The following is a 21,141-nucleotide window of genomic DNA, read 5'->3' on the forward strand; positions in this document are numbered from 1 at the left end:
AGAAAAAAAACCTGAAAATAATATTGCACAGTGAACTCTTAAATCATATAATAAACCAAAATTCAAAGTGATGGCGTGGTATGGAGGAAGACAATACTATTTCTTATTTGATTGAGGAAGTGATGACCAAGTTCAGCCAGTCCTTTTCTACTTCTAATAATTTGGCTTGGGTTTTGGGTGGACTGTTGGCATGCACTCTCCTGCATTAGCAAACAGGAACACAATCACCTTCCTTGCTGATTCTGGGGCAGAACTTGTTAGCCAACTGCTGTTTGTACAGCAACATGAGATAGTTCTCCTCAAAACAAAATTATTGTTTTTGCTAGAAATAACCTGGGTAATTGAATTAGGTAATTCTAAACTATACTCAGAAGATGATTTTGCTTTCTATGGTGCAGTTCGTGACTAGTGAATCCCCAGAGCAGCCCCCATTGCACATAGAGCCTGCTTAAAAGTTAAGCAGGCTCTACTTTTATGGTGTTAAGGCTTCTATATGATAGAGTTAAGACGTTTATTCCCGGGCAGCCCCAGTGGCGCAGCGGTTTAGCGCCGCCTGTAGCCCAGGGTGTGATCCTGGAGACCTGGGATCGAGTCCCACATCGGGATCCCTGTTGGAGCCCACTTCTCCCTCTGCCTGTGTCTCTGCCTATCTCTCTCTCTCTCTCTCTCTCTCTCTGAATGAATGAATGAATAAATAAATCGTAAAAAAAAAAAAAGGACATTTATTCCCACCCTCAAAATCAGCTAGGTCAGAATCCTCGCTTCTGTACTTTTAGTACCAAATGCTGAGGCTTCAGTGAAATACTTGAAGCATTTGAACTGGTCTGAGGTTATTTTTGGAAAAGGTCTTAGCCCAACTTAATCCTTGAATCTCACCTCTGTGTAAAGATGTCTTGACTTTAGATACAACAAGGCTACTAGTCAAGTTTATTAATTAAGGAAGAAAAAACCAGCTTTTGTGCCTGTGTGTGTGTTGAAAGTATATGAATCTCTTTTCAACAATTTTGCCTTTTCGTACATCCAATACCATGCAGAGAACTCAGGTGTATATTGTCTGCTATGTAAGATACCAGAATTACCTGAGCAAGAAATAATCACTGGTTCCTATAATATTCTCATTCAGTGAAACTGTCCTCACTGTACTGTCACTGTATCAGGTCCTGGGGATATACATTGCTAAGAGCTGGTTCTGCAAGAAAGGAGTTAATTTCTAAGTAGAAATGGAAGCCAAGTATCATTCTGAGGCCACTTTGTTCCCTGAGGTCTAGATAAGATTGGCCTGAACCCTTGTTCTAGATCTTGTGGAAAAATCATTCCCCTTTATATTATTGTAAATTCCTGAGGGTTAATGTCCTTTCAGCCTCCCCTGATTCTGACTTTATATCTTATTTTTGGACTCTTGCTTTTTCAGTCTCTACCTTTTCAAATTTCCTTTCTTTTCCCAATTTAACACCACCACCACTCCACCCCACCACCCCACCCCTGAAGCTACCAGGACCTTAGTGATGGTCTGTGGGTCACCAGGGAAAGGTGAATAAGTGTATCACATAGCAAATCATTTAAAATAGCACTTTAGGCCTCCTGTTGGCTCCTGTCAACAGCTCTTTCATGTGCTAGTGTTCCTGCACTCCTGCCCTCTTCCTACTGCTTAGTTCCTTTTTCTGTTTCTTACGTCTCCTTACCCTTTTCTTTTTTTTTTTAATTTTTATTTATTTATTTATGAGAGAGAGAGAGAGAGAGAGGCAGAGACACAGGCAGAGGGAGAAGCAGGCTCCATGCTCCGGGAGCCTGATGTGGGATTCGATCCCAGGTCTCCAGGATCACGCCCTGGGCCAAAGGCAGGCGCCAAACCGCTGCGCCACCCAGGGATCCCCTCCTTACCCTTTTCTTTTGGGATTGGCTTTAATCCTATCATCACCTCACAAAATAAACTGAAATCTGACTAGTCTAGGCAACTATCTCCTCTAAATTTTTTCACTAGCTTTGTAACTGCTCCCCTAGACTATTCTGAATACAATAACAACAAATGAAAATTAAGTCACACACTAAATAAGTAAATAAGACATTGGCTTCTTAAATCATGTATACCCCCTATTATTTACACTTGTTTTTTAGTTTTACTTTAAAAATGAAACATGCCTTTTTCTCAAGTCAAAATAAAAAATGAATAAAACAGCATATAATCCTTTTATTTATTTTATTTATTTTTTTAATTTATTCATGAGTGATAGGGAGAAGCAGCCTCCATGCAGGGAGCCTGCGGTGGGACTCTATCCTGGGTCTCCATACTGCGGTGTGGGACTCTATCCTGGGTCTCCAGGATCACACCCTGAGCTGCAGGTGGCGCTAAACCACTGTGCCACTGGGGCTGCCCCATATAATCCTTTTAAATGTAAAGTAGACCACATCACTCCTACCGTGGGTTTCTTTCTCATTTGGTAAAATCTCACATCACTGTTTCAGTCTACCACTTTCACCCAAGCAGACTGCTTTCTATTTTTTATTGAACATGTAGAGCACATTACTGCCTCAGGTCCTTTGCAGCTTGTCAACTCCGCATGGAATGCCCTTTCCCCAGATAACCCATTCCATTCAGGTCTCAGTTCTGTTATTTTTTTTGTTTAGAACATTTCCTAACATCCTTTGTTATCTTATTTTTCATTATCTGATGTACTATATATTTTCTTATTTCTTTATCCTCTTTTGATCACATACTATAGTGCACGCATGAGACCTGGCTGGAGTGCTTGTCAAAGCACGTGTTGCTGTGCCCCACGCTGAGTTTCTGATTCAGTGATCTGGACTGGGGATTGAGTATTTGTATGTCAGCAGAGTCCTAGAGATACTGATGTTACTTGTCCATGAATCCTACTTGAAGTACCAATGTACCAGAACTACTCTGGCCATACAGTAGGCACTCACTACATGTGGATGTTTAAATTGAGTTTAAATGAAAAATTTTGTCCATTATGTCAGTGTATTTCAGGTGCCTAATAGCCACATGTGGTGAGTGGCCAATGTATTATACAGCACAGGAAATTTCCATGTTGCAGAACAATAGGACAGCCTTGCTCTAGAACATAAATTACATAAAGATGGATTTCTATCCCGTTACCTCCCCGTAGTAATATCTTCATAGTTATGTATCTGGTCCACTTGGCATTTACCACAGTGGCATTTACATAAAATGGATACATACATTTTATTTTTCTATTAGATGGCTATTCAGTTTTCCCATACCATTTGTTGAAAATTCAATTCTTTCCCTAGGAATGTCTAATACCATTATCGTATGCAGTACCAAATTCCCATTTGCGTTTGTGTTTGTTATAGAACTTTCTGATCTGTTGCATTTGTCAGGAAATAGGAAAACTTTCAAGACAAAACTGGCTTCTGGAATTATTGAACAAAGAATTAAACAATTATAGAATGAGAGAATAAAGTCATAAAGAAGTTCTATGATTTTCAGTTGCCTTTTATTTATTTATTTATTTTGATAGTCACAGAGAGAGAGAGAGAGCCAGAGACACAGGCAGAGACACAGGCAGAGGGAGAAGCAGGCCCCATGCACCGGGAGCCCATCGTGGGTGGGATTCGATCCCGGGTGTCCAGGATCGCGCCCTGGGCCAAAGGCAGGCGCCAAACCACTGCGCCACCCAGGGATCCCTCAGTTGCCTTTTAAAGAGACATTTTTATTAGAAAATATTTGGGAAGTGTTGAGTTCAGAAGGCAAGATACAGGTCTAGTCAGCATGCAACCTTTTTGCCATGAAATCTGAGACCATGTGCAAAGATTAAAGGTGACCAAATTGACTGAGGGAATAGGCCATTATTATAATATTCTTGACCCATGATGTACTTTTATTAATTTAAAAACGTCACAGATAAAAATGTAGTACTTCATTAAGACATATCAAAAAAGGTTAAATGAGTGTGTATAAAGAGTGTTAAATTCTTTTTAAAAATGGAAAATTTTTTTTCCCTTAAATGTTCATATTTTTGTACATGGGGGATGAAAAATGACACTATTCTTATCTTGTTAACATTTGTGTATTTTGGGCAGCAATTCTGGAGAATGTTCATTTAAGAGGTGAAAGATGCTTAAAGTATAAGCTTTAGTGTTTTTATATTTATTACTTGAGACATTTATATGTATAGAGAGATACAGTCTGAACATATCATCATTTATTCATAGACAGTAGTAGACAGCTCTCCATTTTGATTGTCAGTGAAAGTTCTCTCCTCTTCCAGCTTTACTATATTTATAATTGTATTTACCAAGGCATTACCTAATCCCTTTTAATTTTGTTTACTGTCAGATAAGGGAGGTATCATTTCCAAGTCAAGAATTTGTATGTAGATCAAATTGGTCTCATAGAATACTATGTTACCAAAAAATAAACTTGAATAATACCATTATGCTAGTCTTCCTGTGGATGAAATTTAATATCTACTACTTACTGCCAAAATTTAGACAATTATAAACAATTTTATGTATTAGCATACTAGGTAGCTCAAGAGGACATAAAACTCCTAAGTTGTTATTGTGGAAGCATCTAATGAAGACATAGAGAATGTATTTTGAGAACTGAAACACTCCAGAGAAATTTTTTAACTAAGGCACTTAGAATTTGTATTATTTTTCTTGATATAGGTATAGTGGGGTGCTACTTGTAGGTGGGGGAAGAGAAGAGGTGTGAAGGAATGGGTAACTGCCACAGAAGATGAGGGTGAGGTCTGTGGGTGAACACGGGATAGTTTGAGAATCCATATAAAGTGTCGTTTAACCTCAAGACCACACAGTGTGAGACAACTGACTCTCTTCCAAGAGAAGACTGCCTCTGTAGAAAAGCTACAGATCAAGGAACTCAACTTGGGCGAGTGGGGATGAAGTGCATACAAACACAGATGTACTAAATTAAAAATGTCAGACCGAATGATGATATTCCTAGCCTCACCCTGTCAAGTTTCTGAAAGCCAGTAGCTAGGTTCATATTATGTAGTCAAGAAGTTGGAGAATTTTTTACGAACGTTTATATTTCCCCGTGGAAAAAAAATAACTGACCACCCAATTACCATCAAATGAAGCCCATCAACCTATACCTTAATTCAGGAAAATAGGAATTTTATAAAGTGTTTTGGTGCCTCATTCTTAAATAAGATCTAATAGCTTAAGATCACCAGACATTTAAGGAAAGCACAGAATACAGAAGATTTTTTTTTTTAGTGTTCTTTCCTTAAGGGCTGACAATTAGGGACTGGAGACCACATTGTTCTATTCTTGGCATAAACAGAACAGTAATATTTAACACTTAAGCAACTGTTTGAGATTATGTATTTATTTCGTTACTTTTTAATTGTTGGAGCCCAAGTGCCCATAACGTTTTTTTCTGTCAAGGACCAGATAGTAAATATGTTAGGCTTTGTAGACCATTCAGTTTCCAACACATTTACTCAAATCTGCTATTGTAAGACGCAAGCAGCCCTAGATACTATGCAAAAAAAAAAAAAAAAAGCATGGTTGTGTCCTAATAAAACTTTATTTACAAAAGTTGGCTATGGTTCCACTTTGACCTGCAGATTATAGTTTGCCAACACTTGGGCTAGTCCATCTAGTAGTGTGGATCTATGAGAGTAGATACGCTGTAACACTTGTATTGTGTCTCCAGGGCCTAGAAAATATTAAATGTCATTTGAATGAACTAGGAAAACTATACTCTTCAGAATTTTGTGGGCTTCCTCCTGTAGATACTAACTGTGCTCTCTGAAGCCCAAAGGGTGGTGACAGTTCATTGTTTCTTTTCTTTTTTTTTTCCTCTAAGTAAGCTCTATACCCAAAGTGGGGCTTGATCTCAGGACTCAAGATCAAGAGTTGTATACTCTACTGACTGAGTCATCCAGGCACCCTGAAGTGGTAGTGGTTCTTAATGCTTCATTTTTATGAGATCTTGGGAATATAACCAGTTTATAAGCCAGAGACTGCTGGTACTCAAAATAATATTGTGAAAGGAGCATTTGCTGAACTAAGTACTCTTGGGTAAGGGAGAACTTCTCTTGAAATTTATAATAGGATGACTACTTGGCAGATACAAAATATAAGTAATGGTTAAACCAACACTAGGATGCAAGCTGTCTTGAACAATATTCAGGACTTTTTAGCTATTATACTTTTGTCCACTTAAATATCTTGTAGTCAGGGAGACACTTAGAATGGAGGGCTCAGGCTCCCATGTGTACACCACTTCCTGTAGTGGGGGAAAAAATCTTGTAGCTAGATTTTTAAGTTGCTTTCATACATTTTATAGCCTTGTTTTTATCCACTGAAAACAGAATGACCCTAAGAAAAAATGCCAGGAACAATAACTTTAACACTTAATGAAGTTGTTTTATGATTTATGATCAGTATTACTTTTTTTTTTTACAGTAAACCTATGATGGACTTGTTGATATTCCTCTGTGCACAGTATCACTTAAATCCATCCAGTTACACAATTGATCTACAGTCAGCTGAAAATAATCCCATTAAATTTAAGCCAAACACACCAATAGGAATGTTGGAAGTGGAGAAAGTCATTTTAAAGCCAAAAATTTTGGATAAGAAAAAACCTACACCTATAATACCAGAGGTAAGACTGTCACTGTGATTTTGATTTCTTCTGGCAAAAATATTAAACTGATGTTTTTGGTCATTATCTGCAGCTCATATTTACTTCAAATGAAATAAAAATGGATTTCCCTGGTTAAATTTGATGTGAACATGGCTGTTTTGTTTGCTTAGACCACTCTGTTTAGGATTCATTTGGTTATCAGTCTTTGGATTAACTAGATTTTGGGGAATACTTTAGTTTTTAGATGCTCTAAAGTGATCTATAGGACCATATCAGAATCTGACAATTATAAGTGACGTGTTTTTTTTTTTTTTAAAGATTTTATTTAGTCATGAGAGACACACAGAGAGAGGCAGAGACATAGGCAGAGGGAGAAGCAGGCTCCCCAGGAGTCCCAGTGTGGGACTCAATCCTGGATTCCGGGATCACACCCTGAGCCAAAGGCAGATGCTCAACCGCTGAGCCACTCAGACATCCCAGTCATCTGTGTTTTAACTTACTCTTTTAAAAAGTATTTTTTAAAGATTGATTTATTTATTAGAGCATGAGTGCACGAGTAGAGGGTAGGGCAGTGGCAGTGGGAGAGGGAGAGAAGCAGACTCCCTACTAACATGGAGCCCTGTGTGAGCCTCAATCTCATCCTGAGTTACAATCTGAGCCAGAATCAAGAATCAGACACTTAACTGACTGAGCCACCCAGGTGTCCCAAAAAGTGTCTGATATTTAGAGAAAGGTTTTTGAATCTTTTAATGAAAGTTTATTTAAGAATTTATTAAAAATATTTTTTGGCTTTGCTGTACTTGGTAAGTGGTGGTTGTAACTTATTCTAAATTGTTCATTTGAGCTATGTAATGACTCAGTTTTCTGTAATATATGAGTTCTTAAATATTTGAGAGAACAAGGTGTGGGAGGGGCAAAGGGGAGTTAGAGAAGCAGACTCCTCGCTGAGCAGGAAGCCCAGTGCGGGGTTTGATCCCAGGACCCTGACGACATGACCTGAGCCGAAAGCAGACGCTTTACTAATTGAGCCACCCGGGTGCTCCATAATATATGAATTTTAAGCAAAAAAAATATATTTTTTTTTTCAAAAAATTTTAACTAGAATCAATCTTTTTTTTTTAACCAGAATCATTCTAATATCATTAGTTCATTTTATAAAATTGTTCTGTTGCTATAAGCAATAGGAATAGAATTTTATGGGTTTCAAGAAATATTTTTTCATTAGGAATGCCAACTTTTTTTAAACTTCAGAAAATATATAAAGGCTAATTAAATTAATAGTTTATTTACATATGACTTGAGTGTGTATATTCTTATATATTCTTCATATCATGTAACTTTATATTTAAAAAGTTAATTATTTTATAGTATTAAACCATTAATGTTCTATAAAATATTGATATTAAGAATTAGGATATTGGGCTTTTTCCTATATAGATACATATCTTATGTATCTAGGTGGAAATAGTATTTCTTCTATTGCATGGGATTATACATGGTGTTTTAGTTTAATGAATACCTGTTAAACTTTGAGGATCTGCAAACCATAGATTACACTTACCATGGTAACATGTTTCTAAGTTCCATTTGTATATGAGTTAATTAGATTAAAGTGATATGTTTAAAATCTTCTCAATTTTAATTAGTACTAGGTAGCTAATATCAAGGAATATTTTAATATTCTTTTAATATATTAAAATTAGCCAAAATATTATTGTCAAATAATAGTGACAATAGGTAATCACAGTAGCTAAAATTTATTCATTGATAGTTTACTATGTGCTAGACACTATGCTAAGCTTTTTACACGGGTTATCTCATTTATCTATTTATCTTCTTTTCAGTAGAGAGAAGCACAAAAATTTTATATTTTAACCAAAATACTTTATTCCATGGAGACAGTTGACAAACCATTAGATAAATATTCAATCAAAGCATTAAATAGAACATGTATAACTGTTATTTATGGATATTTGCTCATTTTATAATATTTTGGGGAACAAACAAAAATATCAATATCAGATATGAGTCTTTTACGTTCTCTTTTATAGTTAAAATCTAACACCTTTACAAGGGTTATGGATTTAATCTAGACTACTTAATCCAATTTTTTCTAAGAATATGCTTCAGTAAAAAAATAATTTTACAACAAAATAGAAAAGTACTGTATATTTTAGGACTCTATATAATTGTAAATCATCTCTTTATTGTAGACATCATTGTAGAAAGTTTGTCTTAGTAATAAATTATGGTAATAACTGGTTTTAATCTGTGTTTCAGAAAACTGTGAGAGTAGTGATCAATTTTAAGAAAACACAGAAGACAATAGTGAGAGTTAGCCCACATGCACCACTCCAAGAACTTGCCCCCATTATATGCAGCAAATGTGAGTTTGATCCACTTCATACACTGTTGTTGAAAGATTATCAATCTCAGGAGCCCCTTGATTTGACAAAATCTCTTAACGACCTGGGACTAAGAGAATTATATGCCATGGATGTCAGCAGAGGTAAGATTTTTTGTTTTATTCATTTGACAGGATGTGCATAAAAGTGTATATATTGTGTTTATGTATAAGGTTTCTGAAGTTCATAATGGCGAGTTAATGGATCCTATAAGTAGAAGTCAATACGTGTCATTGAGAAGATGAGAAAGTGAAATGTAATAAAATTGAACTTGATTTCGGTTTCTGAAATTAGAATAAAAACTTGTCTTTCTTAGTTGTCATCCACCTTGGTTACACTTTTCCATCAATCTATGAGTATTTTTTTTGGTGGAATTTAGCTTAATTCTTTGTGGCATCAAGATTTAAACAGAAAATAAAGATTTACATTTAAATTCATTTTTGTTTTTATCAAGTGTGAATTACTGTAGACTCACCATGGTTTTGAGTCTTAATTATCATTCAAATTTGTAAGTTTGACAGATTTTTTTTTCTAGGTTCATCCAAAATCAACTGGCCTAATCTAACTCCTAAAATATTTAAATAAAAATAGCTTGCAGTATTAATCTACAGAAATAATGTATTAAAATTTGGAGATTGTAGATAATGTTGGTTTCTATGCTGATAGACAACTGCGAGCTTATTTATTCAACATGAATCTGTTTTACTAGAAACAAAAGTTTAGTGAAGGATGATGACTTACTACATCATCTGTGCATGGAGCACTTCAAACTTTATCCTGAAATTGTGGATTTATATAATCCATAGACAGCTATTTCAACTCAGTGATGTTTTATTCTTGAACAAACATCATCTTTACAGTCAATTTACCCTCTTTTACCCCCTCCTTCTGTAGCCACTTCTGTTACTGCCTTCAATAAATCATCTTTACAAGGTAAGACATATGAATCAGTAGAAAAAATTATAACATGAAATCTCTATTTTATTGGATAAATTAAAAATAAGCTTCTAATTTTACCTTTTAACATTACTAATATGCACATTCTATAAGAAAACCCTTGCCTTTTATCTCCTGAAAAAGTAAGCCCCCCCCTTGATTTTTGAAATTAATATAATAATTACATTTCAATAATTGATTAAAAATTAATATCATCCTAAGAATGTGCAAAACATATTTTTGACTCTCAGACAAGAAAAAATGATTTTGCTGGGTTCATTACAGTTGCTGATAGTTTGGTGGTACTGTGGAAGGATCTCTGATTATTTACATTGAACAGTTACTCAGAGTAATCAGGAAATATTCATCATAGGAAATTCTTGCAGCATTAAATTGTGAATATTTTATAACATGGAAAATGCTTTATTTAAAATTAGGGTTTAAAGCATTTAAATGTTTAATACAGTATGTAAAAAAATTTTACATAAGATTTCTGAAAGGAAGTACCTAAAAAATGTAATACTGATTACCTTTGGGTGGTAGGGCTATGGGTGATTGTTTTTCTTTTTTTCTTTATATTAACAGAACTTTATAATGGGAATGCATTACTTTTATAGAAGAAAACCTTATTAAAAATTAGCCAATAGTAATAAAATTTGGAAGCCTTTTTCCTCCATTAAAAAAGGATAGGCTCAGATAATTGATTGCTATAATAATTCCCATTCTACTAAAAAAAGGAAACTACACATTTTGTGTTACTGGAATCTTCTTTCTTTACCACTTCAATTTTCCGATAGCATAATAAGCCTCTCTATCCCAAGAATTAAGTCTACAAATTAATTGTGTGATTATTTATTATTAGTGGCTATCACAAAGACTAGGTTAATCAAAGGAGCTGAAAATTGTTGTGTTTGTAAAGCATATACTAGCTAATAATCAGAACATAGATGTTTTAATTCTGAAACTGCATTAGCTGTCAAACTTCACTTAGCAAGCTGATAGGGCAAATAGCTTTTTATCTGTCTGGATCTCACCTTCCACTTCTATAATAAGAGATTGGACAAAGCCGTCTCTGCTTTTTTTCCAGTAGCAACATCCTGGTACTTTTGCTCCTACCTTTGCCATTATCTAAATACATAACCCAAAGCAAATTCCATTGGCTTGATTTTGAAGGTGTTGAATGTATTGGTTTGTAATATCCCGTCCAGCCAAGAAAATGTCTTTATTCAGAGTATTAAATGTTGTGAATATAATCTCAAGAGGTTGGAATAGGAAAATTAAGAAAGCTCCTTTTACAGTGTCAGGATCTACAAGATCATTCCAATGCTGTAAATGCCTCTGCCTCCTTATTTTAATAATATCAGAAGTCTTAGAACTTTATATGCAGTTACTTACAGCCTCTCTCCTGGAAACAGGAAACTATAAATTGCAGTTGTTTTTCTAAGTAAGCTCAAGCCCTTGTGTTTCTTAGTGTTTAACTCTGACTTGTGGTGATCTCTGTCCTAGAGCTGTAAGGGAAGACTTAGGTTATAGTATGGAGGATGATATAGGGTGCCTGGAAATTGCTTTACCAAAAATAACTATATGAAATATTTTGGCTGTAGTTATTGCACCGTCCACCGTGTGAATTTTCTATCTCCTGTTCCAACTGAATTTAGTTATATATCTACATTCAGTTAGTGGAGGATTCTATCTTAAAACGAGATAACATTTCTTAAAAAAAGGAAAAGTTAGAGGTATTAATACATCATTTTTGAATAGATATCATATTGAGTTCTACAATTTAATGCCTGTGTGTCTTGGTGCAAGTTATTCAGACTCTGTGGTCACCAAAGCTTCAGATGTATAATGGGACAATACCATCTGCTTTCATTTCTTTACATTCCCTACCTTAGAAAAAGGAATCAGAATGGTAATTTGTGATAATTTCTGATAATAAGGGATGTGAAAAAAAATCTGTAACCATAAAGTGCTATCCACATGTTCATTATTAAGTTAGTATTGTCAGTAAACTCATTGTACAGAATGCATACTGCTTATTTAATATTTAAAGCATCAGATTTATGGTTTTAATTTGTGAGATATAATTCTCTTTTAATGTGTTATTGAGGCATATTGCACTGATATATTTATTGGCATTAACTATCTTTGCTTTCCTGGAGTAGCCCCTATTTTGTCATAATTTAATTTTTTAAAAAAATATTTTATTTATTTGAGAGATAAAGCAATAGAGAGCATGAGCAAGTGGGGTAGAGGGGCAGAGGAAGAAGCAGGGATCCTCATGGGGGGCTCCATCCCGGGAGTCTGGGTGCATGACCTGAGCTGAAGGCAGGTGCTTATTAACCAATTGAGCCACCCAGGTGCCCCAATTTATTTAATTTTTAAACTTTTTTTTTTTAATAAAAAGACTGCACATGTAGTCCTACAAAAGGGTATGTATTTAAGATTTAAATGTATTTAAGACTATACATTTACCTCTAAGTGCTGTTTTGGATATATCCCACAAATTTCCATATATAGTACTTTGCTTCTAATATCACTGAAATTCTATTCTGATTTATCATAAAACACGTGTGTGCTCCTTATAGAAATGTTTTCAAAACTGACAGATTGCCCGCTCCTTATTTCTCTCTCTCTCTCTCTCTCTCTCTCTCTCTCTCTCTCTCTCCTTTTTTAAAATTTACAATTCATTTGTTGAAGAAACTGGGTCTTCTGTTTTACTGAGTTTCTCACATTCAGAATTTTGTGGATTGTATCCCGTGGTGCTACTTAACACGTTTCTTGATTGTCTCTATTTCCTGTAAATTGATTGATAAATCTAGAGACTTGATCAGATGTGAGTGAGATCTTTTGGCAAGAATACTTCATAGGTGGTATTATGTACTTCCATTAGCACCCCCGCAATAGCAAGTTACATTTATGTATGTACACATGTGTGTATGTACGTACATAATCTCTGCACTCAATATGGGGCTCGAACTCATGACCGCAAGATCAAGAGTCTCATGCTCTACAGACTGAGCCATCCAGGCACCCTTCAAGTTCCCTTTTTTGATGTTAGCTATCAATAGTCATTGCTTAAATCTTGATTAGGTGTTGGAAGATAATCATCATCTGCAAATATTCCTTTATTTATTGAGCTATTTCTGTAACAGCAAATTTCCCCATGTCAGCTACTTGTCTCTGTAGGTAGAATTCATTCAGAAGAGGCAGGAAAAATGTGTGATTCTTTACCTTCATTATTATTTATTCATTTACAGGAAAAAAATTTTTAAGAAGGTTTTATTTTAGAAAGTGTGCATGTGTGGGAGGAACAAAGGGAGAGGGAGATGATATGAAGCAGACTCCCTGCTGAGTGCAGAGCCTGATGCAGGGCTCGATCTCAGGTCCTTGAGGTTATGACCTGAGCTGACACTTTTTAAGCATCTGGAGTCAAATGCTTAAATGGCTGAACCACCCAAGTGCTCCCCTTCATCAGTTTTTAAAATAACAGACTGGTTCCTTAGCAGTACACAGAGATAAACAGTAAGGATCAGTTATTTTTTCAGCATCACTACAAATTCATGGAATTAAATATATGCAGAATGTTTCAATTTATTGAGTAATTCATATGCTGCCAGATTGTCCTGACTCTGGCCAGTGAAAACCATATCAGGGCAGCCCCGGTGGCCCAGCAGTTTAGCGCTGCCTTCAGCCCAGGGTGTGATCCTGGAGACCCGGGATCGAGTCCCACGTCGGGCTCCATGCATGGAGCCTGCTTCGCCCTCTGCCTGGGTCTCTGCCTCTCTCCCTGTGTCTGTCATGAATGAATAAATAAAATCTTAAACAAAAATCAGATTGATTCCTGTGCCCTTTTAAAATGACCCCAGGGGACTCTTATTGCTTTCTCTCTGCTGTAAGTAGATATTCCAGACTCCTGTTTACAATCTATATGATATTGACAAAGAATCAACCATTCTTATGCGGCTGTGGTCCCTTTTTAGGGGGAAATGGTATTTAGAGGCCATCTGGGTCCAGGTTTCTCAGCAGTACTGGATTTGTCATAGTTTGTAGGCCTTTGTAGGTGACGTTAGGAAATCTGACTGGAAAAGGGAATGTTAATATGCAATCATGAGGTTTGACATTTGCCATTCTGATTAAAATGTGGTTTCTTAATTTTGACACTATTGACATGTAGGCCTAGATAATCCTTTGTTTTGGGGAAGCTGTCTTGTGCATTATATTGTGTTCAGGATCATCACTGGCCTCTACTCAGTAGATGCTGGTAGCACATTCTCCTGCCCTACCCCTAGTGTGCCAATCAAAATTGTCCCCAAACATTGTCCAGTGTTCTCTGGGGTGGGGATGGGGCAAGATTGCCCCCTAGTTGAGAATCATCATATTAAAGAAATAATGTTTTTGAAACACTCAATAAAATACTAAGTAATTATAATACATCATGTTTTAAGGGATAAAATATTTTTGAAAAATATTTTATTTATTTGAGATTGAGAGAGCAGTGAGAGAGTGTGCATGTACGTGTGAATGGAGAAGGAGAGGGAGAAGCAGGCTCTCCACTGAGCAGGGAGCCTGTTGCTGGGCTTGATCCCAGGACTCTGGGATCAGGACCTGAGCTGAAGGCAGATGCTCAACCAATTGAGCCACCCAGGTGCCCCAGAGAATAAAATATTTCATAATTGCTTAACTCTGAGACAAAATAAAAATTCAAAGTAAACAAAAGGACAAATTTAATGAAAGTTTCATATCTCATTTAATTCAAAATGTCCATTTTAACTTCTGAAATGCTGGTAATTGTGGATAGAACACAGACTCTGAGTCACAGAGAATGAAGTTTATGTCCTAGCTCTGTCATTTCTTGATTATTGGCTCCAAGTATGTATGTTCATTTCTTTAATCTTCAGACTGCTCTGTTGTGAAATAGGAACAATAAAATTAAATACTAAATTTCCGTGTTGCTCTTTTTTTTTTTTTTAAGATTTTATTTGAAAGAGAGAACATGAGCAGGGGTAGGGTTGGAGAATGTGGATGGGGTGAGGCAGAGGGAGAGGGAGAAGCAAACTCCCTGCTGAGCGGGGAGTTCAACGCAGGGCTCAATCCCAGGACTCTGGGATCATGACCTGAGCTGCGGGCAGATGCTTAATGGACTGAAGAATGAATGAATGAATGGAATGAATGAATGAATGAATAAAAATATTTAAAAAAAGAAAGAAGATATAAAATGCCTAGCAGAGTGCATGGTTCATAGTAGACCGTAATGAGTAGCTTTTATCATCGTATGCATTTTTCAAAGGAAAGTAATTGAGGGAAAACTTGGAGGTAAACCCATGCACCAAAGTAAGAGGCTTTTCTTCTATTTTAGAATCCTGCCAAATATCACAAAACCTAGACATTATGAAGGAGAAGGAAAATAAAGGGTTTTTCAGCTTTTTTCAACGCAGTAAGAAAAAGCGGGAGCAGGTAAGTTTTTTCTTATGTAGTATTTTATAAGATTCTTCTCATCTGTTTTTAATTGCATGTGCTTTATTTTACGTTTTCGTTCTTTATTAGACTGCAAGTGCCCCTGCAACTCCTCTAGTGAGTAAGCATCGCCCAACCTTTACAAGGTCCAATACCATTTCCAAGCCATATATTTCAAACACACTGCCATCGGATGCACCCAAGAAGAGGCGAGCTCCACTGCCTCCAATGTCAGGGTCTCAGAGCGCCCCCCAGGACCTCGCTCACGTCCAGGAGAGGCCAGCTTCTTGTGTAGTGAAATCCTTGAGTGTGGACGAAACAGAGAAGGTATGTGATTTTGTTTTGTGTTTTGAAGGTGGGGCAGGGGACTCTATTTTTTCTCTTATTTTCCTTTTCCACATAAACTGCTAATAAGATTGGTAACATCACTGATATGTACTAAGATGATTACATGCCATCTAATGTAATAACCTTCTTATTAATAACATTGGCACTGGGAAGAGATTACCCTATGCATAGTTCTGTGATGCAGTGAAGAACAAATGTGTCGATTTTAAGTAGCTTTTATATTCAAGCAAATAAATCATCCATACACCTTAAAGCTGTGTTTTCCGACGGCCCAACCAGAGGTGCTTAATGCATATATTGGGAATGCAAATATTTAATTTTGGACTTTTTTTTTTCCAGTCTTTATGCTGCATTCATGGGTTTCTAACTAGATGTATCTTCTTGAACTGACTCTGGGGTTCTCATAGGAATCCTGGTGTCTTGTTGGTACATAGATAGTCTGTAGTTTAAAAAAAAAAAAAGTCTTTTTTCATATAGAGTGTTTTCCAGTTAATTTTATATACTCTTATGTTCTGGGTATGTCTCTTCCCCATACTGACTTACTATTGCTTCTGTTTACTCCCACATTTCCCTGGAGCTTGCTGTTTTGTGGAAGTCCATTTGCAAACTACTTTTCATGCCTATAAATTTTGTATGTTCCGGGGATCCCTGGGTGGTGCAGTGGTTTGGCGCCTGCCTTTGGCCCAGGGTGCGATCCTGGAGATCCGGGATCGAATCCCACGTCGGGTTCCCGGTGCATGGACCCTGCTTCTCCCTCTGCCTGTGTCTCTGCCTCTCTCTCTCTCTCTCTCTCTCTCTCTCTCTCTCTCTCTCTCTGACTATCATAAAAAAAAATTGTGTGTTCCTTGCTTTACTCATGTGACTATAAATGAAGTCTTAATCTTAAGTAAATGTGATTAAACAGGAGACTTTATGTTTTGTTGCTTGAAATCAGACAAATGATTCAAGGAACTTTGACAGCAGATTTTATTTTTGAGATATTTGAGACACTGAGAAGTTTTCATGTATCTGCTTGAAGGGTTTTATTTCCCCTTGGAAGTTTAGTAAACTAAATGCTTAAGTAAACTAACCCCCTAACCAAGTAACAAACATTTCTGTGTTTTCTCAACTTTAAAAAGTTGTAACTATAGTTTTTAATTGTAATTTTTAAACTATCACATGTGCCTTCAGAAAGTAAATAGCAAGGCACCTGGATGGCTCAGTCGGTTAAGCATCTGCCTTCGGCTCGGGTCAGATCCTGGAGTCTCTGCTTAGTGGAGAGTCTGCTTCTCCCTCTGACCCCTCTACCCCTACGTCCTGCTCATGCTGTCTCGTTCGCTCGCTCACTCTCTCAAATAAATAAAATCTTTAAAAAGTAAATGGCAACCAGGGTAGAAATGAGCAAAAAAGATGCTTAAACTCAGTAGTTATCTATTAAGCTGCCTTCTTATTTTTGTTGAGATTTTCTTATCTAATGTCCATGGTGTAAAATCTCACCTTGCAGGTGAGAAACTTATGTGTAAAATGTAAATGTAAATGTAAAATCTCACCTTGCAGGAGGAAACTTATTATTTTTTTTTCAAATGATAGAATCGTTTGCTATAAAGTTTTCCAAAGTAACTACTCGGTAGTTGGGTGAAGTGTTGTTACAGAAGAGGCGATCTTGGGTTCAGTATTAACATCTACGTGGGAGTGCCTCAGTCAGGCAACAGGAACCGTGTTGTGAAGCCTATGGCACGCCTGGGCGTGAACAGGAAGCGGAGATTGAAACTGAGTGAGATAAGCAGAGGCCGAGTCACGGTCCCCAAAGACTTCATTTTGTGGGTGTAACTCCTTTACATTTATTTCTTCATAGTAAGGCATTTAAAAGGTAGCACTTTTAGGATTGTTTTTAAATTTTAAATTACCAATGTCTGTCTTTTTTCCTTTTTATTTTTTGTCTTTTTTCTTATGTAGAAATAAATCTTAGCCCCTGGTCACAAATCTTTATTCCAGATGACCTCATGCATTCTATTTCAGTAAACTTCTTTTGTGCTTTGGGCCTGAAGAGGTTTACATCGTCTAAGAAATAGTCTGCTCTTAAAATTCTAGGCTATGTTTCCAGTGGCCTCACCAAAAACTGTTTCTTTTGATTCTCACCCTCCGCTCTATGACCAGTTGATGCTCCCATGTTAAGTAATCTTTTTTTTTTTTTTTGTATGTTGCCTTTGGCAAACTGGACATCTTTATACAATTTTCTAATTATTTTTTCTTTTGATCTGGACATCTGGGTAGTTCTTTGATGTATTGTTAAGTAGGACCCCAGAATTATGTTTCTCCCTAGAGAAGCTGAAGTATAATTTTTTATTTATTCATGACAATTCTTAAGCTATGGTTGGTTGTGTTTGTGTGTGCGTGCATGAGTGTACACGTGCACGTGTGCATGCTCATGTGAACTCATGCTTTCCTGGACATCTCAGCACTTATTTCCTTAACTTCTTCATCATATTGATGTGCTAAATCACCCCCTTGGTCTTGATTTTTCTCTCTTCCTTGGTCCTGATTCTCTTTTTATATTTCAACTCTTTTTCTTTTTTTCTTGTCACCACTTCCCTTACCCATTTTCTGAATTTGGAGGCACCCGAATCCATGGTCTTAGCCTATATTTACCGTACTCTTTCAGAGAAGACGTATTCTTTGTTGACTTCTTAACTGTAGTAGTTTGAATAGTGTCTCCCCAGAAGATATGTTCAAGCTAAGGGTCAGTAAATAAGATCAGTGTGGACTTAAGCCGGGCCCAAATCAAATGACTGGTGTTCTTGTAAGAGGGGAGACACACGCACAGAGACAAAAAGGAGAGGTCATGTGATGATGCAGGCAGAGATTATAGTTACGCTGCCATAAGCCAAGGAATGCCAGGAGCCACCAGAAGTTGGAAGAGGTAAGGAAGGATTCTCCCCTATATTTTCAGACACCTATGGTCCTGCCAACAGCCTGATTTCAGACTTCCGGCTTCCAGAAATGTGAAAGAGCAAGTTTCTGTTGCTTTAAGCCACTTGGTCATACTAAGTTGTTGCAACAGCGCTGGGAAACAAATATGTCAACTTTTTAATTCCATTCCCAATATTCCAGTTGCAGATTGAACTCATGGTTGCTTATTCACTCGCCACTATGTGGAAATCAACATATTGAAAATCAAACTTATTTTTGTTCTCTGAGATTTAAAAGCTCAGGGTCATTTTCAGTGTGTTTTCTTTTTATTTTTGCAACCAATTAGTGAGTCCTTCATTTAGTCTCCCTTCCTTATCTTTCCTTCTCCCTTCCTTTCTTTCTGCTGAAGTCAGGCTTTAGAGAAATCCAGGGTGCAGAATAAGGAGAAGACCAGTACTTAACCTGTCTTCCCAGTTTGGAAACTTTGATAACTGGTAGTTATTTTCTAGGCATTCAAGGCCCTCTACAAACCGATCAAAATGAGGGGACAGTTCTGCCTTTTTTCCTTCTTTTTAGTTTTGTTGAGGTATAATTGACAGAGGAAATTGTAAGTTGTTTAAAGTGTACATTGTGGTGATTTGAAATACATATACATTGTGAAAGAATTCTTGCCATCTGGTTAATTAACGCATCCACCACCTTCCATGTATACCTTTTTTTTTTTTTTTTTTTTTCCAGAGAGAGCGAGCATCCAAGCTCATGTGAGTGTAAGCTTGGGGCGGAGGGGAGAGATCAAAGTGAGGGAGAGAATCTTAAGTAGGTTCCACGCCCAGATTGGAGCCTGATGTGGGGCTCAATCTCATGACCCTGATATCACGACCTGAGCTGAAATCAAGTGTCGGACACTTAACCAACTGAGCCACCCAGGCATCCCTTTACTGCCTGTTTTAAATTTAAAATAGGGCAGCCTGAGTGGCTCAGGAGTTTAGCCCTGCCTTCAGCCCAGGGCCTGATCCTGGAAACCCAGGATTGAGTCCCACATTGGGCTCCCTGCATGGAGCCTGCTTCTTCCTCTGCCTGTGTCTTTGCCTCTCTCTCTCTCTCTCTGTGCGTCTGTCATGAATAAATAAATAAAATCTTTAAAAATAATAAATTTTAAATAAAAAATACTCATTATTACTATAGACATTTTATTAAACAATTTAGTTTTGAATTTGAAACTTTATTTTTTAAATATTGTATTTATTTATTAGAGAGAGAGAGCACGAGCAGAGGTAGGAGCAGAAGGAGAGGGAGAATCACATCTCCCCTCTAAGGGAGCCTGATGTGGGGCTCAATCCCACAACCCCAGGATCATGACCTAGGCCGAAGGCAGAGGGTTCTGACTAGGTCACCCTTGAATTTCTAACTTTAGAAAGGCATTGTTTTTGATGGTTGAAAGTAATAGCAGGCTTGGAAAAAGTACTGGAAAAGAATTATTTTCAAATCCCTGAAGAATTTTGGATATATTCTTATCCTGTAGATTTTTATTGTTCAGGATTTAGAATAAACCACAAGGGTGCGCTGTTTAACAGACCTACAACGTTCTGATTTTTATCCTTTTCCCCCAAAGCATCCTTTAATAAAGCAGAAAGAAAATACTGGAAATACATTACATTAGAAATAGCAAACGCTTATCTCTTGTGGGTGAAGTGTCAAAAGATAGAGCTAGAGAGATAAATAACAGTAATGCATGACAAAGTGACTTATAATTAACGCAGTTTTATTCATTTTGAGCTTTCACTTCATGGTAGTGTTCTTTTAAGTAGTCCTCAATATTCTGTTTGTCTTACGCAGGCTTATGGATCAGTCTACCTGTAGCTTGGAAAAAAATGTCCACCACATCTATTTTATGCTTTTTGGTGTCAGTATTTAATAATTTGTCTCATTTATGTAAGGCATTTCTTAATACTGGCAAATTAAAGTATTGGATAGTGATTCTGGAGCCTAAACTAAAACTCTTCACATAAAAGACTGTTGATTTTTTCTGAGTTAATTTTGGCAACTATAATTGTGTAGTTTCCAAAGAGAATTCAAGAAAGATTCAAGTTAGTAATAGAATCTAACCTGTTTTTTGGAACTTTTTTGCAAATAAAATTCTTTTATCCACCTAAAGAATGTCTTTTAAAGAATCCATAGTTTACTGTCATTGCTATCATCTTTGTTCATGTCCCTAAATTTCTATGTACTTTTTTACATTTCAAGCCTTTGTGTCATGTTCCTTATAAAGGTGAATATACTGTCTTCTATGGAAATCTGGAAATGTTCATTTGCAGAAGAGAACTATCCAATTAGAAAATTTCTGGCAGTTTTTCTCAGATCTTTTTGAGCAGTTTGTGAATATGATTCTGCCTAAAGATTTGAAATGCCATTTATGCAACAACATATGTAATGGCTGGCTCCTGCTGTTGTTTACCTAAACCATGTTGCATGTATTACTATATAAATGCATACAGTTAC

At 36.6% G+C, this 21,141-nt stretch overlaps 1 protein-coding gene across 8 annotated transcripts in view; it reads left to right on the forward strand.

The window, feature by feature from the left end:
* COBLL1 (cordon-bleu WH2 repeat protein like 1) overlaps positions 1-21,141 on the forward strand; it is a 157,883-nt gene that overhangs the window by 103,366 nt on the left and 33,376 nt on the right. For 4 of the 8 annotated variants that reach the window (XM_055307732.1, XM_055307729.1, XM_055307733.1 and 1 more), the window contains exons 4-8: positions 6,424-6,625; positions 8,888-9,116; positions 9,907-9,945; positions 15,308-15,405; positions 15,496-15,732. In XM_055307732.1, coding sequence (XP_055163707.1) covers positions 6,424-6,625; positions 8,888-9,116; positions 9,907-9,945; positions 15,308-15,405; positions 15,496-15,732 — 805 coding nt within the window. The remainder of the gene's footprint in view (positions 1-6,423; positions 6,626-8,887; positions 9,117-9,906; positions 9,946-15,307; positions 15,406-15,495; positions 15,733-21,141) is intronic. The other 4 variants (XM_055307734.1, XM_055307731.1, XM_055307735.1 and 1 more) reach the window with 1 other exon arrangement.

Source organism: Nyctereutes procyonoides, unplaced genomic scaffold (genome assembly GCF_905146905.1).
Source record: "Nyctereutes procyonoides isolate TBG_1078 unplaced genomic scaffold, NYPRO_anot_genome, whole genome shotgun sequence".
Classification (NCBI taxonomy): Eukaryota; Metazoa; Chordata; class Mammalia; order Carnivora; family Canidae; genus Nyctereutes; species Nyctereutes procyonoides.